Below are 21,594 nucleotides of genomic sequence, written 5' to 3' on the forward strand. Positions count from 1 at the left end.
AGAAATAAAAGGAGACATTTGTACCCAGTGGAGGTGACACAATTTGCAGTGACTATTGAGTTACTAAAAGGCGGAGCACAATTTTTACATTTAAGAGGCAATTTATCTAACAAAGGCGTCCCCGGGCAGGCGAGTCTCCCCGCTGCGGTGCAGGATACGCTTGTTGGGTCCGGTGGAACCTTCTCACTCATTACACCATACCTCGTATGGATCACAGTTCACATCTCCAAACTGTCCTCGCTGCAGCCGGTCAACCAGATCCACCTGCTCATCCGTCAGTTTTATGTCCCGACCGGTTTTCTTATCGTGAACAGTTCGCCTGTAAAAAAAAAATAAAATAAAACGAAACAAAACCTCCGAAAAAACAAACCACGTAAATCAGTATGGGCAACACGGTCCCGGAGTGAGAGGGGAGGTATGCAGTCCCGGAGTTGGTGCAGAGAGGGGTATTGTGGTCCCGGAGCTGGGGGGTAATCTGCTCCTGGGGTCGGCAGGGTGGAGCTGTGGAAACACTCACCAGTAATCTGGATTCTCCATCTTGTCCAGAAACTCTTCCAGTTGGTCCTTATTCCTCAGCGGTTTGAAGATCTTTTTCCCGTCCAGGTCGTAGCCGATGTGCGGGAAATCCTTGTACCATTCCATAGGAATATTCCCAACAGTGTTTCTGATGTCCTGAGAAGGAACAGATGCCAGGTCAGGAGTGACCAACCACAATCAGACAGGTGATCTACAGTCGGTCTGACAGCCCCCCCCCGCCGGACCCCAGAAGCTGTGGCTCCAGAGGACTCATCCAAAAAAATTACCTGGAGTATAAGATGGTATGCATGCAAAAAATAGGAACATGTTAAACAGACAAAACTGAAGATAGACAAAAAATGAACATCTCCCCTGCTGTAAGGGTGTGTGCGGCCTTTCTTGGAGATGGACATTACGTTTATATAGCTTCCCATTGTGGGCGTCCATGTTCGCGACCCAGATAGGGACAAGGTTTTAATACTAGAGATTAGGACCATCCCGAATTTGGGTCACCTTGTCGTGGTGGGAAGGCTGTCAGGCCTTCCCAAGTCGCCCATATTATTTATATATGATTGTTGTGATACTCTGGTCTAATTACAATATTAGTTACAATTTTTGCTACGAAGAATCGGTCAAACATTATCCAGGAGTTTTCCGCCTCCCGGCCAATCGGCCACTGTCCTGGAGACTGCTGGTTCTCCAGGTTGTCTGTAGCCATCTCCAATATTGGGAGAGTTGGAGTCAAGAGGCCAAGAACTACAGGTACGGACAGACTCCTGGCACCAGCGTTATCTACTGCGCTCCCTCAGGTCCACGTCCTCAGGTCTCCAGGTATAATGGGAACACTCAGATATCACCGGCCATCACAACTAAGGGGCAGACATCCCCAAAAAGTTATCAATAATTCCGAATCTTCATCACTTCTCCAATATAACTGAACAATCCGAAATCTGCGGCACAGGAAGAAGCTTGCGAGGGTGTAAGAAGGGTTAATACTGCGCTAGTTAGGAAGCACAGGCTAGTCTAGGCTGTTAAATCCCACAGCCGTCTGGGGACTCCCTTCCCCCCTCTTCCAGCTTCCGATGGAGCCCCCCTCACTCGTGTCTGCTGCCGGCTGAGGGAGGAACCAGACTCACTCTCAAGGGTCACTATAAAAAGTCAATCACAGCTGCAGCTCCGCCAGACGGCTGCATCCACACGTGTGAGACCAGGACTCCATACAGGGGAAGAGATGGACAGAAGGACAGCAGCAGAGACACAGAGGAGGCAGTGACAGCGCACCGTCCGTCCTGTGACACAGAGGAGGCAGTGACAGCGCACCATCCATCCTGTGACACAGAGGAGGCAGTGACAGCGCACCATCCGTCCATCAGGGGACAGAGGAGGCAGTGACAGCGCACCATCCATCCGGGGAAACAGAGGAGGCAGTGACAGCGCACCATCCATCCGGGGAAACAGAGGAGGCAGTGACAGCGCACCATCCATCCGGGGAAACAGAGGAGGCAGTGACAGCGCACCGTCCGTCCATCTGGGGACAGAGGAGACAGTGACAGCACACCATCCGTCCGGTGTCACAGAAGAGGCAGTGACAGCGCACCATCCATCCTGTGACACAGAGGAGGCACTGACAGCGCACCATCCGTCCATCTGGGGACAGAGGAGACAGTGACAGCGCACCATCCGTCCTGTGACAGAGGAGGCAGTGACAGCGCACCATTCGTCCTGTGACACAGAGGAGGCAGTGACAGCGCACCATCCGTCCTGTGACACAGAGGAGGCAGTGACAGCGCATAGTCAATCCAGGGACACAGAGGAGGCAGTGACAGCGCACCATCCGTCCATCTGGGGACAGAGGAGGCAGTGACAGCGCACCATCCGTCCTGTAACACAGAGGCAGTGACAGCGCACCATCCGTCCATCTGGGGACAGAGGAGACAGTGACAGCGCACCATCCGTCCAATGTCACAGAGGAGGTAGTGACAGCGCACCATCCGTCCATCTGGAGACAGAGGAGACAGTGACAGCGCAACTTCCGTCCTGTGAAAGAGGAGGCAGTGACAGCGCACCATCCGTCCAGTGACACAGAGGAGACAGTGACAGCGCACAGTCAATCCAGTGACACAGAGGAGGCAGTGACAGCGCACCGTCCGTCTGGGGACACAGAAGAGGCAGTGACAGCTCACCGTCCTACCAGTGACACAGAGCAGAGGCAGTGACAGCGCACCATCCGTCCGGTGACACAGAGCAGGCAGTGACAGCATACCATCCGTCCATACAGAGTCACAGGTGGAGGCCAAGTCATCCTCTAGCATTGCTGCCCGCCGTTTCAATATGTCGTTTGCTATGCTCCGCCATGCCCCGCCTGCCCGCTTTCTCTACCCGGACATCAGCATGCTCTCAGACGATGAGGACAGCAGTAGTGACAGCTCCAGCTGCGGCGAAAAAGGATTCCATCACTCGGGAGGTGGAGGTAAAAGGGAACATAAAAAGTGCCCAAGACTGCATCGAGAACCACGTCAGCGACATACGGCCAACGCCCGCGAGAGGGACCGGACCAACAGCGTCAACAACGCCTTCACGGCCCTGCGCACGCTCATTCCCACCGAACCCGCAGACCGCAAACTCTCCAAAATAGAGACTCTACGCCTGGCGTCCAGCTACATCTCACATCTGGGAAATGTACTACTGCTCGGAGATGCGTGCGGAGATGGACAACCCTGCCACACGAATCCCCCATACTACCAGCATCACCCCACCACTGCCAGTCCCAAACATCGGGAGCACGAGCATGGCCAACCAAAGCAGATCTGCACCTTCTGCCTCAGCAACCAGCGGAAACAGGTGAGAACAAATGTCAGAAGGCCTATAATCGCCACGACCTGGGGGGCACACACACGACATGGGGGCTATAATACCTCCCTAAACCTATGCACATCCTAAGGTCCCATGATTGCGACATCCAACCCAGAAGGACAATGAGTGACAACTATATATGTACATGGTGGATAGTGAGAAGCGGACACTTCTAACCCTGTGATGTATATAGTATATACCCTAGAGGACGGTGAGGAGGAGCGGACACTGCTAGTCCTGTCCTGTAGTGATGTATATAGTATATACCCAGGAGGATGGTGAGGAGGAGCGGACACTTCTAGTCCTGTCCTGTAGTGATGTATATAGTATATACCCAGGAGGACGGTGAGGAGGAGCGGACACTTCTAGTCCTGTCCTGTAGTGATGGATATAGTATATACCCAGGAGGATGGTGAGGAGGAGCGGACACTTCCAGTCCTGTCCTGTAGTGATGTATATAGTATATACCCAGGAGGACGGTGAGGAGGAGCGGACACTTCTAGTCCTGTCCTGTAGTGATGTATATAGTATATACCCAGGAGGACGGTGAGGAGGAGCGGACACTTCTAGTCCTGTCCTGTAGTGATGTATATAGTATATACCCCGGAGGATGGTGAGGAGGAGCGGACACTTCTAGTCCTGTCCTGTAGTGATGTATATAGTATATACCCAGGAGGACGGTGAGGAGGAGCGGACACTTCTAGTCCTGTCCTGTAGTGATGTATATAGTATATACCCAGGAGGATGGTGAGGAGGAGCGGACACTTCTAGTCCTGTCCTGTAGTGATGTATATAGTATATACCCAGGAGGACGGTGAGGAGGAGCGGACACTTCTAGTCCTGTCCTGTAGTAATGTATATAGTATATACCCAGGAGGATGGTGAGGAGGAGCGGACACTTCTAGTCCTGTCCTGTTGAGCTGTATATAGTATATACCCAGGAGGATGGTGAGGAGGAGCGGACACTTCTAGTCCTGTCCTGTTGAGCTGTATATAGTATATACTCAGGAGGACTAGAAGTGTCTACTCCTCCACAGTCCTCCTAAGGTACAATGCCTTGAAAAAGTCTTCATACTCCATGAGCTTTTCCGCGTTTTTGTTGTTACAGCCACAAACAAATGTGTTTTATTGGGATTTTCGATGATCTGGTTTTCTAAATATTTGAACAATATAAATCTGGCAATTGTGAGTTAGTAATCATCTCCCTGAATCGGTACTTTGTAGGACCACCTTTCTCTACTGCAGTCTTTTAGGGTCTGTCTCTCTTCCTTTCTCTGCAGTCTTTTGGGGTCTGTCTCTCCACCTTTCTCTGTAGTCTTTTGGGGTCTGTCTCCTCCTTTCTCTGCAGTCTTTTGGGGTCTGTCTCTCCTCCTTTCTCTGCAGTCTTTTGGAGTCTGTCTCTCCTCCTTTCTCTGCAGTCTTTTGGGGTCTGTCTCTCCACCTTTCTCTGCAGTCTTTTGGGGTCTGTCTCTCCTCCTTTCTCTGCAGTCTTTTGGGGTCTGTCTCTCCACCTTTCTCTGCAGTCTTTTGGGGTCTGTCTCTCCACCTTTCTCTGCAGTCTTTTGGGGTCTGTCTCTCCACCTTTCTCTGCAGTCTTTTGGGGTCTGTCTCTCCTCCTTTCTCTGCAGTCTTTTGGGGTCCGTCTCTCCCCCTTTCTCTGTAGTCTTTTGGGGTCCGTCTCTCCTCTTTTCTCTGCAGTCTTTTGGGGTCCATCTCTCCTCCTTTCTCTGCAGTCTTTTGAGGTCTGTCTCTCCCTTTTCTCTGCAGTCTTTTGGGGTCCGTCTCTCCTCCTTTCTCTGCAGTCTTTTGAGGTCTGTCTCTCCCTTTTCTCTGCAGTCTTTTGGGGTCCGTCTCTCCTCCTTTCTCTGCAGTCTTTTGGGGTCTGTCTCTCCTCCTTTCTCTGCAGTCTTTTGGGGTCTGTCTCTCCCCCTTTCTCTGCAGTCTTTTGGGGTCTGTCTCTCCTCCTTTCTCTGCAGTCTTTTGAGGTCTGTCTCTCCCTTTTCTCTGCAGTCTTTTGGGGTCTGTCTCTCCCCCTTTCTCTGCAGTCTTTTGGGGTGTCTCCAGAGCTTGGCACATCTAGGTGACACTTTGCCTTGTTTTCTTTGCACACTCGCTCCGTGACACTGGGTGGAGACATCTGCGATTAGAGTTGAGCGCTCGGATTACGATCGGCAGCGAATATTGAATCTGCATTATTGGCCAACAAGGCCGAATGTCATTGGAGTCAATGGGAGATGAAATGACCGAATCTGTTGGGACCCGATCTTCAAACATAAAATTCTGCACAAATCGGGAACTAATACAGCAGAATGGCAAAATCAGATTCGGCGGTCATTTCTGAACAAACTATCTGTGATCAGCAATTTTCACAGATTCTCTGAGATTTGTGTCTGGACTATGACCGGGACCTTCACACACATGAAGATGCCCCAATATAAACCCTCCACTGTAGCTCTGGCAGGATGTTGAGGGTCATTGTCCACTGGAAGGCAAACCTACACCCCAGTCTGAAGTCTTCTGCAGCCTCTAACAGGTTTTTCTCCAGGATTGCCCTGTGTTTAGCTCCATCCATCTTCCATTCACCTATGACCAGCTTTCTGCCCCTGCTGAAGAAAAGCCTCCCCACAGCATGAGGCTGCAACCACCATGTGTGATGGTGGGGATGGTGTTTTCAGGGTGATGTGCACTGTTCTTTTTCCACCAGACAGAATAGTCTGTATTTAGCCCAACAACTTATCTATTGGTCTCATTTGACCAGAGCCCCTTCCTCCACATGCTCATTGTGTCCACTACATGGCTTTCTGCAAAAAGAAAACAGGACTTCTTAGGGCTTTCACAAATGACTTCTTCTTGCCACTCTTCCATAAAGGGTAGATTTATGGAGAACACGACTAATAGATGTCTTGTGGACAGATTCTCCCACCTGAGCTGTGGATCTCGGTAGCTCCTCCAGTGACGATGGGCCTCTCGGCTGCTTCTCTAATTAATGCTCTCCTTGCTTGGGATCTCACGTTAGGTGAACACACGTCTTGATAGGTTTGCAGTTGTACCATACTCCTTCCATTTTTTGATGATGGATTGATGCTCTGTGAAATGTTCACACTTTGGGCTATTTTCGATTACCTAACCGAGCTTTCACCTTCTCCACTACACTATGCCTGACCTGTCTGGTGGGTTCCTTGGTTTCTAGGATGCTGGTTGATCCCCAATGTTCTCACAGAAATCTTCAGCGAACAGCTGTAGTTATACAGAGAAGAAATCACCTAGGTGGGCGCAATGTACTAATTATGTGACTTCTGGGGGAGATTGGTTACTCAGGATGTTCTTTACCGGCATCAGACTACGGGGGCTGAATAATAATAATAATAATAAACCTCTCAATGTTCAGATTTATTTTGTTAAAATATTTAAAAAAAACCCTATATAATTTACGTTACACGTCACAAATGCTTGTTACTTTGTGTTGCATCACAGAAAACACATTTAAGCTTATGGATATACCATGAAAGTATCCACTCCTCCTCACCGTCCTCCTGGGTATACACTATATACATCCCTACAGGACAGGACTAGAAGTGTCCGCTCCTCCTCACCGTCCTCCTGGGTATATACTATATACATCACTACAGGACAGGACTAGAAGTGTCCGCTCCTCCTCACCATCCTCCTGGGTATATACTATATACATCACTACAGGACAGGACTAGAAGTGTCTGCTCCGTCTCACCATACTACAGGGTATATATTATATACATCACTACAGGACAGGACTAGTATTGTCCGCTCCTCCTCACCATCCTCCTGGGTATATACTATATACATCACTACAGGGCAGGACTAGAAGTGTCCGCTCCTCCTCACCATCCTCCTGGGTATATACTATATATATCACTACAGGACAGGACTAGAAGTGTCCGCTCCTCCTCACCATCCTCCTGGGTATATATTATATACATCACTACAGGACAGGACTAGAAGTGTCCGCTCTTTCTCACCGTCCTCCTGGGTATATACTATATACATCACTACAGGGCAGGACTAGACGTGTCCGCTCTTTCTCACCGTCCTCCTGGGTATATACTATATCTATCACTACAGGACAGGACTAGAAGTGTTCGCTCCTCCTCACCGTCCTCCTGGGTATATACTATATACATCACTACAGGACAGGACTAGAAGTGTCCGCTCTTTCTCACCGTCCTCCTGGGTATATACTATATACATCACTACAGGGCAGGACTAGACGTGTCCGCTCTTTCTCACCGTCCTCCTGGGTATATACTATATCTATCACTACAGGACAGGACTAGAAGTGTTCGCTCCTCCTCACCGTCCTCCTGGGTATATACTATATACATCACTACAGGACAGGACTAGAAGTGTCCGCTCCTCCTCACCATCCTCCTGGGTATATACTATATACATCACTACAGGACAGGATTAGAAGTGTCCGCTCCTCCTCACCGTCCTCCTGTGTATATACTATATACATCACTACAGGACAGGACTAGAAGTGTCCGCTCCTCCTCACCGTCCTCCTGGGTATATACTATATACATCACTACAGGACAGGACTAGAAGTGTCCGCTCCTCCTCACCGTCCTCCTGGGTATATACTATATACATCACTACAGGACAGGACTAGAAGTGTCTGCTCCTCCTCACCGTCCTCCTGGGTATATACTATATACATTACTACAGGACAGGACTAGAAGTGTCCGCTCCTCCTCACCGTCCTCCTGGGTATATACTATATACATCACTACAGGACAGGACTAGAAGTGTCCGCTCCTCCTCACCATCCTCCTGGGTATATACTATATACATCACTACAGGACAGGACTAGAAGTGTCCGCTCCTCCTCACCGTCCTCCTGGGTATATACTATATACATTACTACAGAATAGTGCTAGAAGTGTCCGCTCCTCCTTACCATCCTCCTGGGTATATACATTACTGCAGGACAGGACTAGAAGTGTCCGCTCCTCCTCACCGTCCTCCTGGGTATATACTATATACATCACTACAGGACAGGACTAGAAGTGTCCGCTCCTCCTCACCATCCACCTGGGTATATACTATATCCATCACTACAGGACAGGACTAGAAGTGTCCGCTCCTCCTCACCATCCTCCTGGGTATATACTATATACATCACTACAGGACAGGACTAGAAGTGTCCGCTCCTCCTCACCATCCTCCTGGGTATATACTATATACATCACTGGGGGTCACTTGGGGAATAGTGATCACAAAATAATAAGTTTTCATGTATCCTTTAATAAGATGAGTAGTATAGGGGTTACACGGACACTAAACTTCAGGAGGGCAAATTTCCAACGGATGAGAGAGGATCTTGGTGCAATTAACTGGGACGATAACCTGAGACATAAAAATACACAAAGAAAATGGGAGACAGACTAGAAGTGTCCGCTCCTCCTCACCATCTTCCTGGATATATACTAAATACATTACTACAGGACAGAACTAGAAGGGTCTGCTCCTCCTCACCGTCCTCCTGGGTATATACTATATACATCACTACAGGACAGGACTAGAAGTGTCCGCTCCTCCTCACCATCCTCCTGGGTATATACTATATACATCACTACAGGACAGGACTAGAAGTGTCCGCTCCTCCTCACCATCTTCCTGGATATATACTATATACATTACTACAGGACAGAACTAGAAGGGTCCGCTCCTCCTCACCGTCCTCCTGGGTATATACTATATACATCACTACAGGACAGGACTAGAAGTGTCCGCTCCTCCTCACCGTCCTCCTGGGTATATACTATATACATTACTACAGAATAGTGCTAGAAGTGTCCGCTCCTCCTTACCATCCTCCTGGGTATATACATTACTGCAGGACAGGACTAGAAGTGTCCGCTCCTCCTCACCGTCCTCCTGGGTATATACTATATACATCACTACAGGACAGGACTAGAAGTGTCCGCTCCTCCTCACCATCCACCTGGGTATATACTATATCCATCACTACAGGACAGGACTAGAAGTGTCCGCTCCTCCTTACCATCCTCCTGGGTATATACTATATACATCACTACAGGACAGGACTAGAAGTGTCCGCTCCTCCTCACCATCCTCCTGGGTATATACTATATACATCACTGGGGGTCACTTGGGGAATAGTGATCACAAAATAATAAGTTTTCATGTATCCTTTAATAAGATGAGTAGTATAGGGGTTACACGGACACTAAACTTCAGGAGGGCAAATTTCCAACGGATGAGAGAGGATCTTGGTGCAATTAACTGGGACGATAACCTGAGACATAAAAATACACAAAGAAAATGGGAGACAGACTAGAAGTGTCCGCTCCTCCTCACCATCTTCCTGGATATATACTAAATACATTACTACAGGACAGAACTAGAAGGGTCTTCTCCTCCTCACCGTCCTCCTGGGTATATACTATATACATCACTACAGGACAGGACTAGAAGTGTCCGCTCCTCCTCACCATCCTCCTGGGTATATACTATATACATCACTACAGGACAGGACTAGAAGTGTCCGCTCCTCCTCACCATCTTCCTGGATATATACTATATACATTACTACAGGACAGAACTAGAAGGGTCCGCTCCTCCTCACCGTCCTCCTGGGTATATACTATATACATCACTACAGCACAGGACTAGAAGTGTCCGCTCCTCCTCACCGTCCTCCTGGGTATATACATCACTACAGGACAGGACTAGAAGTATCAGCTCCTCCTCGCCGTCCAGGTTCCTCCATGTTGCAGCTCTGTCCTGAATGGTGCAAAGCTCTTGCATTGCGCCCCTCCACACTTCAGGTTCCTCCACATTGTTGCTCTGTCCTGGATGGTGTAACGCTCTTTTATTGCGCCCCTCGGTCCCCACATTCCAGGTTCCTCCACATTGTTGCTCTGTCCTGGATAGTGTAACACTTTCATTGGGCTCCTCGGTCCCCACACTCCAGGTTCCTCCATGGTGTTGCTCTGTCCTGGATGGTTTCACGCTCGATCTTGCATTGCACCCCGCAGCCCCCCATGCCATCTTGCTCGCTTCCCCACATTACTCTTCTCTCTGGAAGCAGTTACCATTTCACAGTTTCTGATAAGGAAATAATTCTTTGAAAATAATGTATTTATCCCGCATAAAACAAAGAGCACCCATCAGCGCCACCTTCAGGCCACTCCAGGGAGTGCACAGGGGGCTAGTCACTGGGGTCTTTCCAGGTTAACGCTTTCCTTCATTCTCTCTTTAGGGAAAAGATCGAGAGAGGAAGACTACGATCAGAACCTAATGAAGGCTGTGGGGGGCATTGACCCCCAGTGACTCCCTGAAATCACACAGTGGGTGAGAGCAGTGAGCCCGGACAAAACATCCAAGAAGAACAGGGGGCAGATGCACCCCAAATCCAGGGATCAACAGATGGGACCCCCGGAAAGGAGGCTCGGCATCTCATCTTTGAAGGAGGAGCTTGTGGAAGTCAGTGGGGGTTGCACACAGGCCACCAAGCGGCCAATGCCAGCCGTGGACAAGACCAATGCTGCGCTCTACGGTTGCCACCACAGAACTCTCATCCTACCGCCCAGACGATCCTGGAGGGTCACTGCTCAGAGGCCCGTGCTGCGGCCCATACAGGACTACAGGACTGGTGTACTGTCCATCACCTCAATAAAGAGATGTTGTCTATTTATACTACCGATACTGTCTGTGTCACAGCAGAGGACCCCCTACATGCAGATATTGGCGGTCCGAGGACACCCCCACAGGCAAAAATGGGAGGGGAGAGGAGGCGAGACCCGAGGACCCTCTATATGCCCACTGGTAGAGATAAGAGGGAGGGTGGGGGCTAACCAGGGGATACCCCCACAGGCAAAAATGGGAGGAGGGAGAGGGCTAACCAGAGGATACCCCCACAGACAAAAATGGGAGGGGAGAGGAGGCGAGACCCGAGGACCCCCTATATGCCCACTGGTAGATATAACAGGGAGGGTGGGGGCTAACCAGAAAATACCCCACAGGCAAAAACGGGAGGGGAGACCCGAGAACCCCCTATATGCCCACTGGTACATATAAGAGGGAGGGTGGGGGCTAACCAGAGGATACCCCCACAGGCAAAAATGGGAGGGGGGAGAGGAGGTGAGAACCGAGGACCCCTTATATGCCCACTGGTAGAGATAATAGGGATGGTGGGGGCTAACCAGAGGATCCTACCACAGATATATGGGGGAGGGAAAGGAAGGCGGCAACATCCAAGGACCCACCTCACAGGCAGATAAGGATGCAGCTTGGGGATCCCCTACATGCACATATAAGGGTTAAGGGGGCGGCCCGAGCATCCCCCACAGGCATACATGGGGGTGAAGAGGGCAGTCGGGGGTCCCCCAGAGGCACATATGGGGTAGTAGGGGAAGGCCCCGTGATGCTTCCCAAGTAGATAAGCGGACAGCCCGGGGATCTCCTACAGGCACATGAAGATGAAGGGGGTGGCCCAGGGGATAGGGGGCATATTTGCAACCCAAGCACCCTCCGTGCGGGAAAATAAGGGGGCAGCATGAGAATCTCCCTACAGGCATTTATGGGGTGCGTGTGACCTGAGGACCCCCTCCTATCCACAGGCACATATGGGGCTAAAGGGGGGGTGACCCGGGGATCCCCCTAGACATATGCGGGGGGAGCAAGGAGGCGCAACCCGAGGAACCAAGGATCTTTCCGGAATGTGTTATCGGGGGGGGGGGGGGGGGGGGGGAGAGTCTGGCTCGCCCACCACAGGGTAACAAAGGTGACACCCGAAACTGTCCAGCGGAATTTGCCCCTCCCATCGTGTGTAGCAGGAAGAGAATGAGCTGCTCATCATCATCATCCCGGGTAATGCGGGTGTGGAGGATGGTGGCTCCGCCCACAGTGGGGTAATAGAAGGACGCTGTGTGAACTGTCATCCGGTGCTGACCCCCCCCCCACCTCCCCGGGGCCTACTGCCCCCTAGCTCCGCCACAGGCATCCAGAGGTGGAGGAGACAACCACGGTGTACGGAGCGCCTGGGCTGGGTGTGAACAGCGCTCTGTACCGACGGGGGCCTTTTAAGGGGCAGCGACCTGATTGGATGAGTGACAGGTAGTGAAGCCACACATTAGCCCCAACGACAACTACTCTGATGAATGGCAACACTGACATGAGGCTCCTCCCACTACGGGGCAGAGAGAGCTCCTGGTGCACAGCTGCAGCAGCCTCACGAGCGGGGCAGAGCGGCAGGGGTTAATGTCTCGGGGTGTTTAGTTTTGGAGAAGATGGGTTATAGGAAAATCTCCCTCAGATCCGCTGGGGTTTGGCAGGAATCTCATCATTCCACCCCGGACCGGGGCCAAAAAGGAGTCTACAGCGGCGACCACCCGGGCATGGAGGGGTTAATGCTGCGTGATGTCATCCCAGGGACACGGTGGCGATTAACCCCCGAGCAACTGATAACAGAGAGGCCGGCAGGGCAGAAAAGGCCACTCACTCCGGCCCCCCAGAGAAAAGAGAGCAAGTGAGGCCGACGGGGCAGAAAAGGCCGCCAGCTCCGGCCCCCCAGAGAAAAGAGAGCAAGTGAGGCCGACGGGGCAGAAAAGGCCACTCACTCCAGTCCCCCAGAGAAAAGAGAGCAAGTGAGGCCGACGGGGCAGAAAAGGCCACTCACTCCAGCCCCCCAGAGAAGAAAGCGAGTGAGGCCGGCGGGGCAGAAAAGGCCGCCAGCTCCGGCCCCCCAGAGAAAAGAGAGCAAGTGAGGCCGACGGGGCAGAAAAGGCCACTCACTCCAGCCCCCCAGAGAAAAGAGAGCAAGTGAGGCCGGCGGGGCAGAAAAGGCCACTCACTCCGGCCCCCCAGAGAAGAGAGCGAGTGAGGCCGGCGGGGCAGAAAAGGCCGCCAGCTCCGGCCCCCCAGAGAGAGGCCAGCAGGGCAGAAAGGGCCGCCCGCTCCATCCCCCCAGAGAGGCCGGCAGGGCAGAAAATGCCACCCGCTCCGACCCCCCAGAGAAGAGAGCGAGTGAGGACGGCGGGGCAGAAAAGGCCACTCACTCCGGCCCCCCAGAGAAAAGAGAGCGAGTGAGGCCGGCGGGGCAGAAAAGGCCACTCACTCCGGCCCCCCAGAGAGAGGCCAGCAGGGCAGAAAAGGCCACCCGCTCCGGCCCCCCAGAGAGAGGCCGGCGGGGCAGAAAAGGCCACTCGCTCTGGCCCCCCAGAGAAAAGAGAGCGAGTGAGGCTGGCGGGGCAGAAAAGGCCGCCCGCTCCGGCCCCCCAAAGAGAGGCCGGCAGGGCAGAAAAGGCCACCCGCTCCGGCCCCCCAGAGAGAGGCCGGCAGGGCAGAAAAGGCCATTCACTCCAGCCCCCCAGAGAAAAGAGAGCAAGTGAGGCCGACGGGGCAGAAAAGGCCATTCACTCCAGCCCCCCAGAGAAAAGAGAGCAAGTGAGGCCGGCAGGGCAGAAAAGGCCACTCACTCCAGCCCCCCAGAGAAAAGAGAGCAAGTGAGGCCGGCGGGGCAGAAAAGGCCACTCACTCCAGCCCCCCAGAGAAAAGAGAGCAAGTGAGGCCGGCGGGGCAGAAAAGGCCACTCACTCCAGCCCCCCAGAGAAGAGAGAGCAAGTGAGGCCGGCGGGGCAGAAAAGGTAGCTCACTCCGGCCCCCCAAAGAGGTCGGCAGGGCAGAAAAGGGTCGCCCGCTCCGGCCCCCCAGAGAAGAGAGAGCGAGTAAGGCCGGCGGGGCAGAAAAGGTCCCTCACTCCAGCCCCCCAGAGAGGAGAGAGCGAGTGAGGCCGGCAGGGCAGAAAAGGACGCCCGCTCTGACCCCCCAGAGAGGCCGGCAGGGTAGAAAAAGCCGCCCGCTCCGACCCCCCAGAAAAGAGAGCGAGTGAGGCCGGCAGGGCAGAAAAGGCCGCCCGCTCTGACCCCACAGAGAGAAACCGGAAGGGCAGAAAGGGCCGCCCGCTCCGGCCCCCCAGAGAGGAGAGAGCGAGAGGCCGGCGGGGCAGAAAAGGCCGCCCGCTCTGACCCCACAGAGAGAGGCCGGAAGGGCAGAAAAGGCCGTCCGCTCTGACCCCACAGAGAGAGGCCGGCAGGGCGGAAAAGGCCGCCCGCTCCGACCCCCCAAGAGAGGCCGGCAGGGCAGAAAAGGCCGCCCGCTCTGACCCCACAGAGAGAGGCCGGCAGGGCAGAAAAGGCCGCCCGCTCCGACCCCCCAAGAGAGGTCGGCAGGGCAGAAAAGGCCGCCCGCTCTGACCCCACAGAGAGAGGCCGGCAGGGCAGAAAAGGCCGCCCGCTCCGACCCCCCAAGAGAGGTCGGCAGGGCAGAAAAGGCCGCCCGCTCCGGCCCCCCAGAGAAGAGAGAGCGAGTGAGGCCGGCGGGGCAGAAAAGGCCACTCACTCAAGCCCCCCAGAGAGAGGCCTGCAGGGCAGAAAAGGCCACGCGCTCCGGCCCCCCAGACAGGCCGGCAGGGCAGATGAGGCCGCCCGCTCCGACCCCCCAGAGAGACCGGAGCCATGAATATCTGAATCAGTTTTCAGCACACAGACATTTTCGGTCACCCAGGGGTAAATGGTCCGCCTGGTATCTGCCCCACAGGTCAGCCCTTATTTAACCCCTCGGCATGCAGGTGAGGGAGGTGAGGGATGAGTGGTGGCGCTGGCAGCAGGTGAGGGTCAGACGGCAGCTGCGGGGGCCGCCGATCCCCCAGGCCTGTCTGGGGCTGGAGGAAGCGGCCACCTCTGGAACACTTCACTCGCTCCTCATCTCCCCCCCACGGGACAATAATCCGCCCCCCACTCTCCTCCTTCCTGAGCCCCAGATCACTTTACAAGAGCAGCCGCCTCCCCCGCTGCAGGTGACGCGTTAACCCCCTGAATGCCAGAGGGAAACAGCTCGGATATTAACCCCTCACATCCCGAGACATTAGACAGTCACTGCTGAGGTGGCGTCACTGTGGGGCCCCGTCATCTGCTGGTGGCCCCCAGTTAGGACGTTTGGTGTGCGACACAATGTGAGCTGAAGTAGGCGGGGCTAGATGAAGGGGCGGGGACATCAGCAAGAAAATTACACAGACAGAAAACAGCGCAAAAGCCGCCGTCCACCTGCGCCAAGCAGGAGCTCCGCCGTCTGTCAGTGAACAGAAACATCTACTGCATCCTGTCCCAACACCGCTCACAGCGGAGGGTTTGTTACATCACCATGTGCCAGGGGGGTCTGTGTGATGAGGCACCACGCTGCGCCAGGAGGCGTCCGTGTGATGAGGCACCACCCTGCGCCAGGAGCGCGTCCGTGTGATGAGGCACCACCCTGCACCAGGAGCGCGTCCGTGTGATGAGGCACCACCCTGCCCAAGGAGGGCGTCCGTGTGATGAGGCACCACCCTGCCCCAGGAGGGCGTCCGTGTGATGAGGCACCACCCTGTCCCAGGAGGGCGTCCGTGTGATGAGGCACCACCCTGCCCCATGAGGGGTCCGTGTGATGAGGCACCACCCTGCGCCAGGAGGCGTCCGTGTGATGAGGCACCACCCTGCCCCATGAGGGGTCCGTGTGATGAGGCACCACCCTGCGCCAGGAGGCGTCCGTGTGATGAGGCACCACCCTGCGCCAGGAGCGCGTCCGTGTGATGAGGCACCACCCTGCCCAAGGAGGGCGTCCGTGTGATGAGGCACCACCCTGCCCCAGGAGGCGTCCGTGTGATGAGGCACCACCCTGCGCCAGGAGCGGTCCGTGTGATGAGGCACCACCCTGCCCCAGGACCGCGTCCGTGTGATGAGGCACCACCCTGCTCCATGAGGGGTCCGTGTGATGGGGCACCACCCTGCCCCATGAGGGGTCCGTGTGATGGGGCACCACCCTGCCCAAGGAGGCGTCCGTGTGATGAGGCACCACCCTGCCCAAGGAGGGCATCCGTGTGATGAGGCACCACCCTGCCCCAGGAGGCGTCCGTGTGATGAGGCACCACCCAGCTCCATGAGGGGTCCGTGTGATGAGGCACCACCCAGCTCCATGAGGGGTCCGTGTGATGAGGCACCACCCAGCTCCATGAGGGGTCCGTGTGATGAGGCACCACCCAGCTCCATGAGGGGTCCGTGTGATGGGGCACCACCCTGCCCCATGAGGGGTCCGTGTGATGAGGCACCACCCTGCCCTAGGAGGGGTCCGTGTGACGAGGCACCACCCTGCCCCAGGAGGGGTCCGTGTGACGAGGCACCACCCTGCCCCAGGACCGCGTCCGTGTGATGAGGCACCACCCTGCCCAGGAGGGGTCCGTGTGACGAGGCACCACCCTGCGCCAGGAGGGGTCCATGTGACGAGGCACCACCCTGCGCCAGGAGCGCGTCCGTGTGACGAGGCACCACCCTGCGCCAGGAGCGCGTCCGTGTGACGAGGCACCACCCTGCGCCAGGAGCGCGTCCGTGTGACGAGGCACCACCCTGCGCCAGGAGCGCGTCCATGTGATGAGGCACCACCCTTCCCCATGAGGGGTCCGTGTGATGAGGCACTACCCTGCCCCATGAGGGGTCCGTGTGATGAGGCACCACCCTGCCCCATGAGGGGTCCGTGTGATGAGGCACCACCCTGCCCCATGAGGGGTCCGTGTGATGAGGCACCACCCTGCCCCATGAGGGGTCCGTGTGATGCGAGAATCACAAGGACTAAATAATGGCAGCTGTCAGTATTATGGAGGCACCCAACCACAGGCAGCAAAGACCATGTACCCCCAAGGCGGACCCCAACCCCATACACTGACAGCAAGCAGAGACCTGAGAGTCCGCTCCAGCTCTGAGGACCCCACGGTCCGGAGATTGGCATCGCTCCATATGTAAAGTGGTCACCCGGAGACCCCCAGCCTCTGTACCCGGAGACCCCATCTGGCTGCAGACCCTTCTCCTCTCCTGCAGGTGGCGCTGCAGACCACCATTAGGTCCTGGCACTTATGACCAGAGCTGACAGGGTCCTCGCCGCCGGCAGCCGCGGGGTTAATGTGCTGGTCTGGCTCATGTGCCGTCTGCCCAGAACTCAGTCCAGTTTTATTAGAAGCTGCAGGGACGGGGCGAGGGGCTGCCAAGTGCTGGAGAGGAGGGGGCACCTCACAAGGAGCAGCTACCGAACTCCTGCGCCCCCCTCCAGGGTCACAGGCAGCTTCTGCAGAGAGGGGGCAGCCAGAGACCGCGCCAGCAGCCAGGGGCCCATTCATTACCTGAGCAGCTGGAAAAGACATTGTGCTGCCTGCCGAAAGTCCTAACCCCAGAGCGGGGGAGGGGAACCTACAGAGGCCGAGGAAGATATAGGGGGATCCTACAGAGGCCGGAGAAAGATATAGGGGGATCCTACAGAGGCCGGAGAAAGATATAGGGGGATCCTACAGAGGCCGGAGGAAGATATAGGGGGGTCCTACAGAGACCGGAGGAAGGTGGGGACCCAAAGATATAGGGGGATCCTACAGAGACCGGAGGAAGGTATAGGGGGGATCCTACAGAGACCGGAGGAAGATATAGGGGGATCCTACAGAGACCGGAGGAAGGTGGGGGACCCAAAGATATAGGGGGATCCTACAGAGACCGGAGGAAGGTGGGGGACCCAAAGATATAGGGGGATCCTACAGAGGCCGGAGAAAGATATAGGGGGATCCTACAGAGGCCGGAGGAAGATATAGGGGGATCCTACAGAGGCCGGAGGAAGGCGGGGGACCCAAAGATATAGGGGGATCCTACAGAGGCCGGAGAAAGATATAGGGGGATCCTACAGAGGCCGGAGGAAGATATAGGGGGATCCTACAGAGGCCGGAGGAAGGCGGGGGACCCAAAGATATAGGGGGGATCCTACAGAGACCGGAGGAGCCAGGGCGAGGGAAGGTGGGGGACCCAAAGATATAGGGGGATCCTACAGAGGCCGGAGGAAGATATAGGGGGATCCTACAGAGACCGGAGGAAGGTGGGGGACCCAAAGATATAGGGGGATCCTACAGAGGCCGGAGGAAGATATAGGGGGATCCTACAGAGGCCGAGGAAGGTGGGGGACCCAAAGATATAGGGGGATCCTACAGAGGCCGAGGAAGATATAGGGGGATCCTACAGAGGCCGGAGGAAGGTGGGGACCCAAAGATATAGGGGGGTCCTACAGAGGCCGGAGGAAGGTGGGGGACCCAAAGATATAGGGGGATCCTACAGAGGCCGGAGGAAGATATAGGGGGATCCTACAGAGGCCGGAGGAAGGTGGGGGACCCAAAGATATAGGGGGATCCTACAGAGGCCGGAGGAAGGTGGGGACCCAAAGATATAGGGGGGTCCTACAGAGACCGGAGGAGCCAGGGCGAGGGAAGGTGGGGGACCCAAAGATATAGGGGGATCCTACAGAGGCCGGAGGACCCAAAGATATAGGGGGGTCCTACAGAGGCCGGAGAAAGATATAGGGGGATCCTACAGAGGCGGAGGAAGGTGGGGACCCAAAGATATAGGGGGATCCTACAGAGGCCGGAGAAAGATATAGGGGGATCCTACAGAGGCCGGAGGAAGATATAGGGGGATCCTACAGAGGCCGGAGGAAGGTGGGGGACCCAAAGATATAGGGGGATCCTACAGAGGCTGGAGGAGCCAGGGCGAGGGAAGGTGGGGACCCAAAGATATAGGGGGATCCTACAGAGACCCGAGGAGCCAGGGCGAGGGAAGGTGGGGACCCAAAGATATAGGGGGATCCTACAGAGACCCGAGGAGCCAGGGCGAGGGAAGGTGGGGACCCAAAGATATAGGGGGGTCCTACAGAGGCTGGAGGAAGGTGGGAACCCAAAGATATAGGGGGATCCTACAGAAGCCGTAGGAAGGTGGGAACCCAAAGATATAGGGGGATCCTACAGAGGCTGGAGGAGCCAGGGCGAGGGAAGGTGGGGACCCAAAGATATAGGGGGATCCTACAGAGACCCGAGGAGCCAGGGCGAGGGAAGGTGGGGATCCAAAGATATAGGGGGATCCTACAGAGACCCGAGGAGCCAGGGCGAGGGAAGGTGGGGATCCAAAGATATAGGGGGATCCTACAGAGACCCGAGGAGCCAGGGCGAGGGAAGGTGGGGACCCAAAGATATAGGGGGGTCCTACAGAGGCTGGAGAAAGGTGGGGGACCCAAAGATATAGGGGGATCCTACAGAGGCTGGAGGAAGGTGGCGACCCAAACATATAGGGGGATCCTACAGAGGCCGGAGGAAGGTGGGGGACCCAAAGATATAGGGGGATCCTACAGAGGCCGGAGGAAGGTGGGGGACCCAAAGATATAGGGGGATCCTACAGAGACCGGAGGAAGGAGGGGGACCCAAAGATATAGGGGGATCCTACAGAGGCTGGAGGAAGGTGGGGACCCAAAGATATAGGGGGATCCTACAGAGGCTGGATAAAGGTGGGGGACCCAAAGATATAGGGGGATCCTACAGAGACCGGAGGAAGGTGGGGGACCCAAAGATATAGGGGGATCCTACAGAGACCGGAGGAAGGTGGGGGACCCAAAGATATAGGGGGATCCTACAGAGGCCGGAGGAGCCAGGGCGAGGGAAGGTGGGGACCCAAAGATATAGGGGGGTCCTACAGAGGCTGGAGGAAGGTGGGGACCCAAAGATAGAGGGGGATCCTACAGAGGCCGGAGGAGCCAGGGCGAGGGAAGGTGGGGACCCAAAGATATAGGGGGGTCCTACAGAGACCGGAGGAAGGTGGGGGACCCAAAGATATAGGGGGATCCTACAGAGACCGGAGGAAGGTGGGGGACCCAAAGATAGAGGGGGATCCTACAGAGGCCGGAGGAGCCAGGGCGAGGGAAGGTGGGGATCCAAAGATATAGGGGGATCCTACAGAGGCCGGAGGAAGGTGGGACCCAAAGATATAGGGGGGATCCTACAGAGGCCGGAGGAAGGTGGGGACCCAAAGATATAGGAGGAGTCCTACAGAGACCCGAGGAGCCAGGGCGAGGGAAGGTGGGGATCCAAAGATATAGGGGGGTCCTACAGAGGCCGGAGGAGCCAGGGCGAGGGAAGGTGGGGACCCAAAGATATAGGGGGGTCCTACAGAGGCTGGAGGAAGGTGGGGGACCCAAAGATATAGGGGGATCCTACAGAGGCTGGAGGAAGGTGGGGACCCAAAGATATAGGGGGATCCTACAGAGGCTGGAGAAAGGTGGGGGACCCAAAGATATAGGGGGATCCTACAGAGGCTGGAGGAAGGTGGGGGACCCAAAGATATAGGGGGATCCTACAGAGGCTGGAGGAAGGTGGGGACCCAAAGATATAGGGGGATCCTACAGAGGACGGAGGAAGGTGGGGACCCAAAGATATAGGGGGGTCCTACAGAGGCTGGAGGAAGGTGGGGACCCAAAGATAGAGGGGGATCCTACAGAGGCCGGAGGAGCCAGGGCGAGGGAAGGTGGGGACCCAAAGATATAGGGGGATCCTACAGAGGCCGGAGGAAGGTGGGACCCAAAGATATAGGGGGGATCCTACAGAGGCCGGAGGAAGGTGGGGACCCAAAGATATTGGGGGATCCTACAGAGGCCGGAGGAAGGTGGGGGACCCAAAGATATAGGGGGATCCTACAGAGACCGGAGGAAGGTGGGGGACCCAAAGATAAAGGGGGATCCTACAGAGGCCGGAGGAGCCAGGGCGAGGGAAGGTGGGGGACCCAAAGATATAGGGGGATCCTACAGAGGCCGGAGGAAGGTGGGACCCAAAGATATAGGGGGGATCCTACAGAGGCCGGAGGAAGGTGGGGACCCAAAGATATTGGGGGATCCTACAGAGGCCGGAGGAAGGTGGGGGACCCAAAGATATAGGGGGGATCCTACAGAGGCCGGAGGAGCCAGGGCGAGGGAAGGTGGGGGACCCAAAGATATAGGGGGATCCTACAGAGGCCGGAGGAAGGTGGGGACCCAAAGATATTGGGGGATCCTAAAGAGGCCGGAGGAAGGTGGGGGACCCAAAGATATAGGGGGGTCCTACAGAGACCCGAGGAGCCAGGGCGAGGGAAGGTGGGGATCCAAAGATATAGGGGGGATCCTACAGAGGCCTGAGGAAGGTGGGGGACCCAAAGATATAGGGGGGATCCTACAGAGGACAGCGAAGCCAGGGCGAGGGAAGGTGGGGGACCCAAAGATATAGGGGGATCCTACAGAGACCGGAGGAAGGTGGGGGACCCAAAGATATAGGGGGATCCTACAGAGGCCGGAGGAGCCAGGGCGAGGGAAGGTGGG

General features: G+C 55.6%; 2 protein-coding genes across 2 annotated transcripts in view; one reads left to right on the forward strand and one right to left on the reverse strand.

Annotated features, from left to right (window-relative positions):
- BOP1 (BOP1 ribosomal biogenesis factor) overlaps positions 1-21,594 on the reverse strand; it is a 48,510-nt gene that overhangs the window by 6,162 nt on the left and 20,754 nt on the right. Inside the window, exons 4-5 of the mRNA XM_069732173.1 lie at positions 518-672; positions 202-319 (exon numbers count right to left, since the gene is read on the reverse strand). Coding sequence (XP_069588274.1) covers positions 202-319; positions 518-672 — 273 coding nt within the window. The remainder of the gene's footprint in view (positions 1-201; positions 320-517; positions 673-21,594) is intronic.
- Positions 2,616-10,799, forward strand: SCX (scleraxis bHLH transcription factor). The gene is made up of 3 exons (XM_069732176.1): positions 2,616-2,725; positions 2,765-3,357; positions 10,631-10,799. Exons 2-3 carry the CDS (start codon positions 2,848-2,850, stop codon positions 10,667-10,669), a joined length of 549 nt encoding a protein of 182 aa, XP_069588277.1. The 5' UTR covers positions 2,616-2,725; positions 2,765-2,847; the 3' UTR covers positions 10,670-10,799.

This window comes from Ranitomeya imitator, chromosome 6 (genome assembly GCF_032444005.1).
Source record: "Ranitomeya imitator isolate aRanImi1 chromosome 6, aRanImi1.pri, whole genome shotgun sequence".
NCBI classification, from domain to species: domain Eukaryota; kingdom Metazoa; phylum Chordata; class Amphibia; order Anura; family Dendrobatidae; genus Ranitomeya; species Ranitomeya imitator.

Coding starts and splice junctions, on each gene's coding strand:
- SCX (XM_069732176.1), top strand. CDS start 2,848: ATGTCGTTTGCTATGCTCCGCCATGCCCCGCCTGCCCGCTTTCTCTAC. Junction 3,358..10,630: donor TCAGCAACCAGCGGAAACAG/GTGAGAACAAAT, acceptor TTCTCTCTTTAG/GGAAAAGATCGAGAGAGGAA.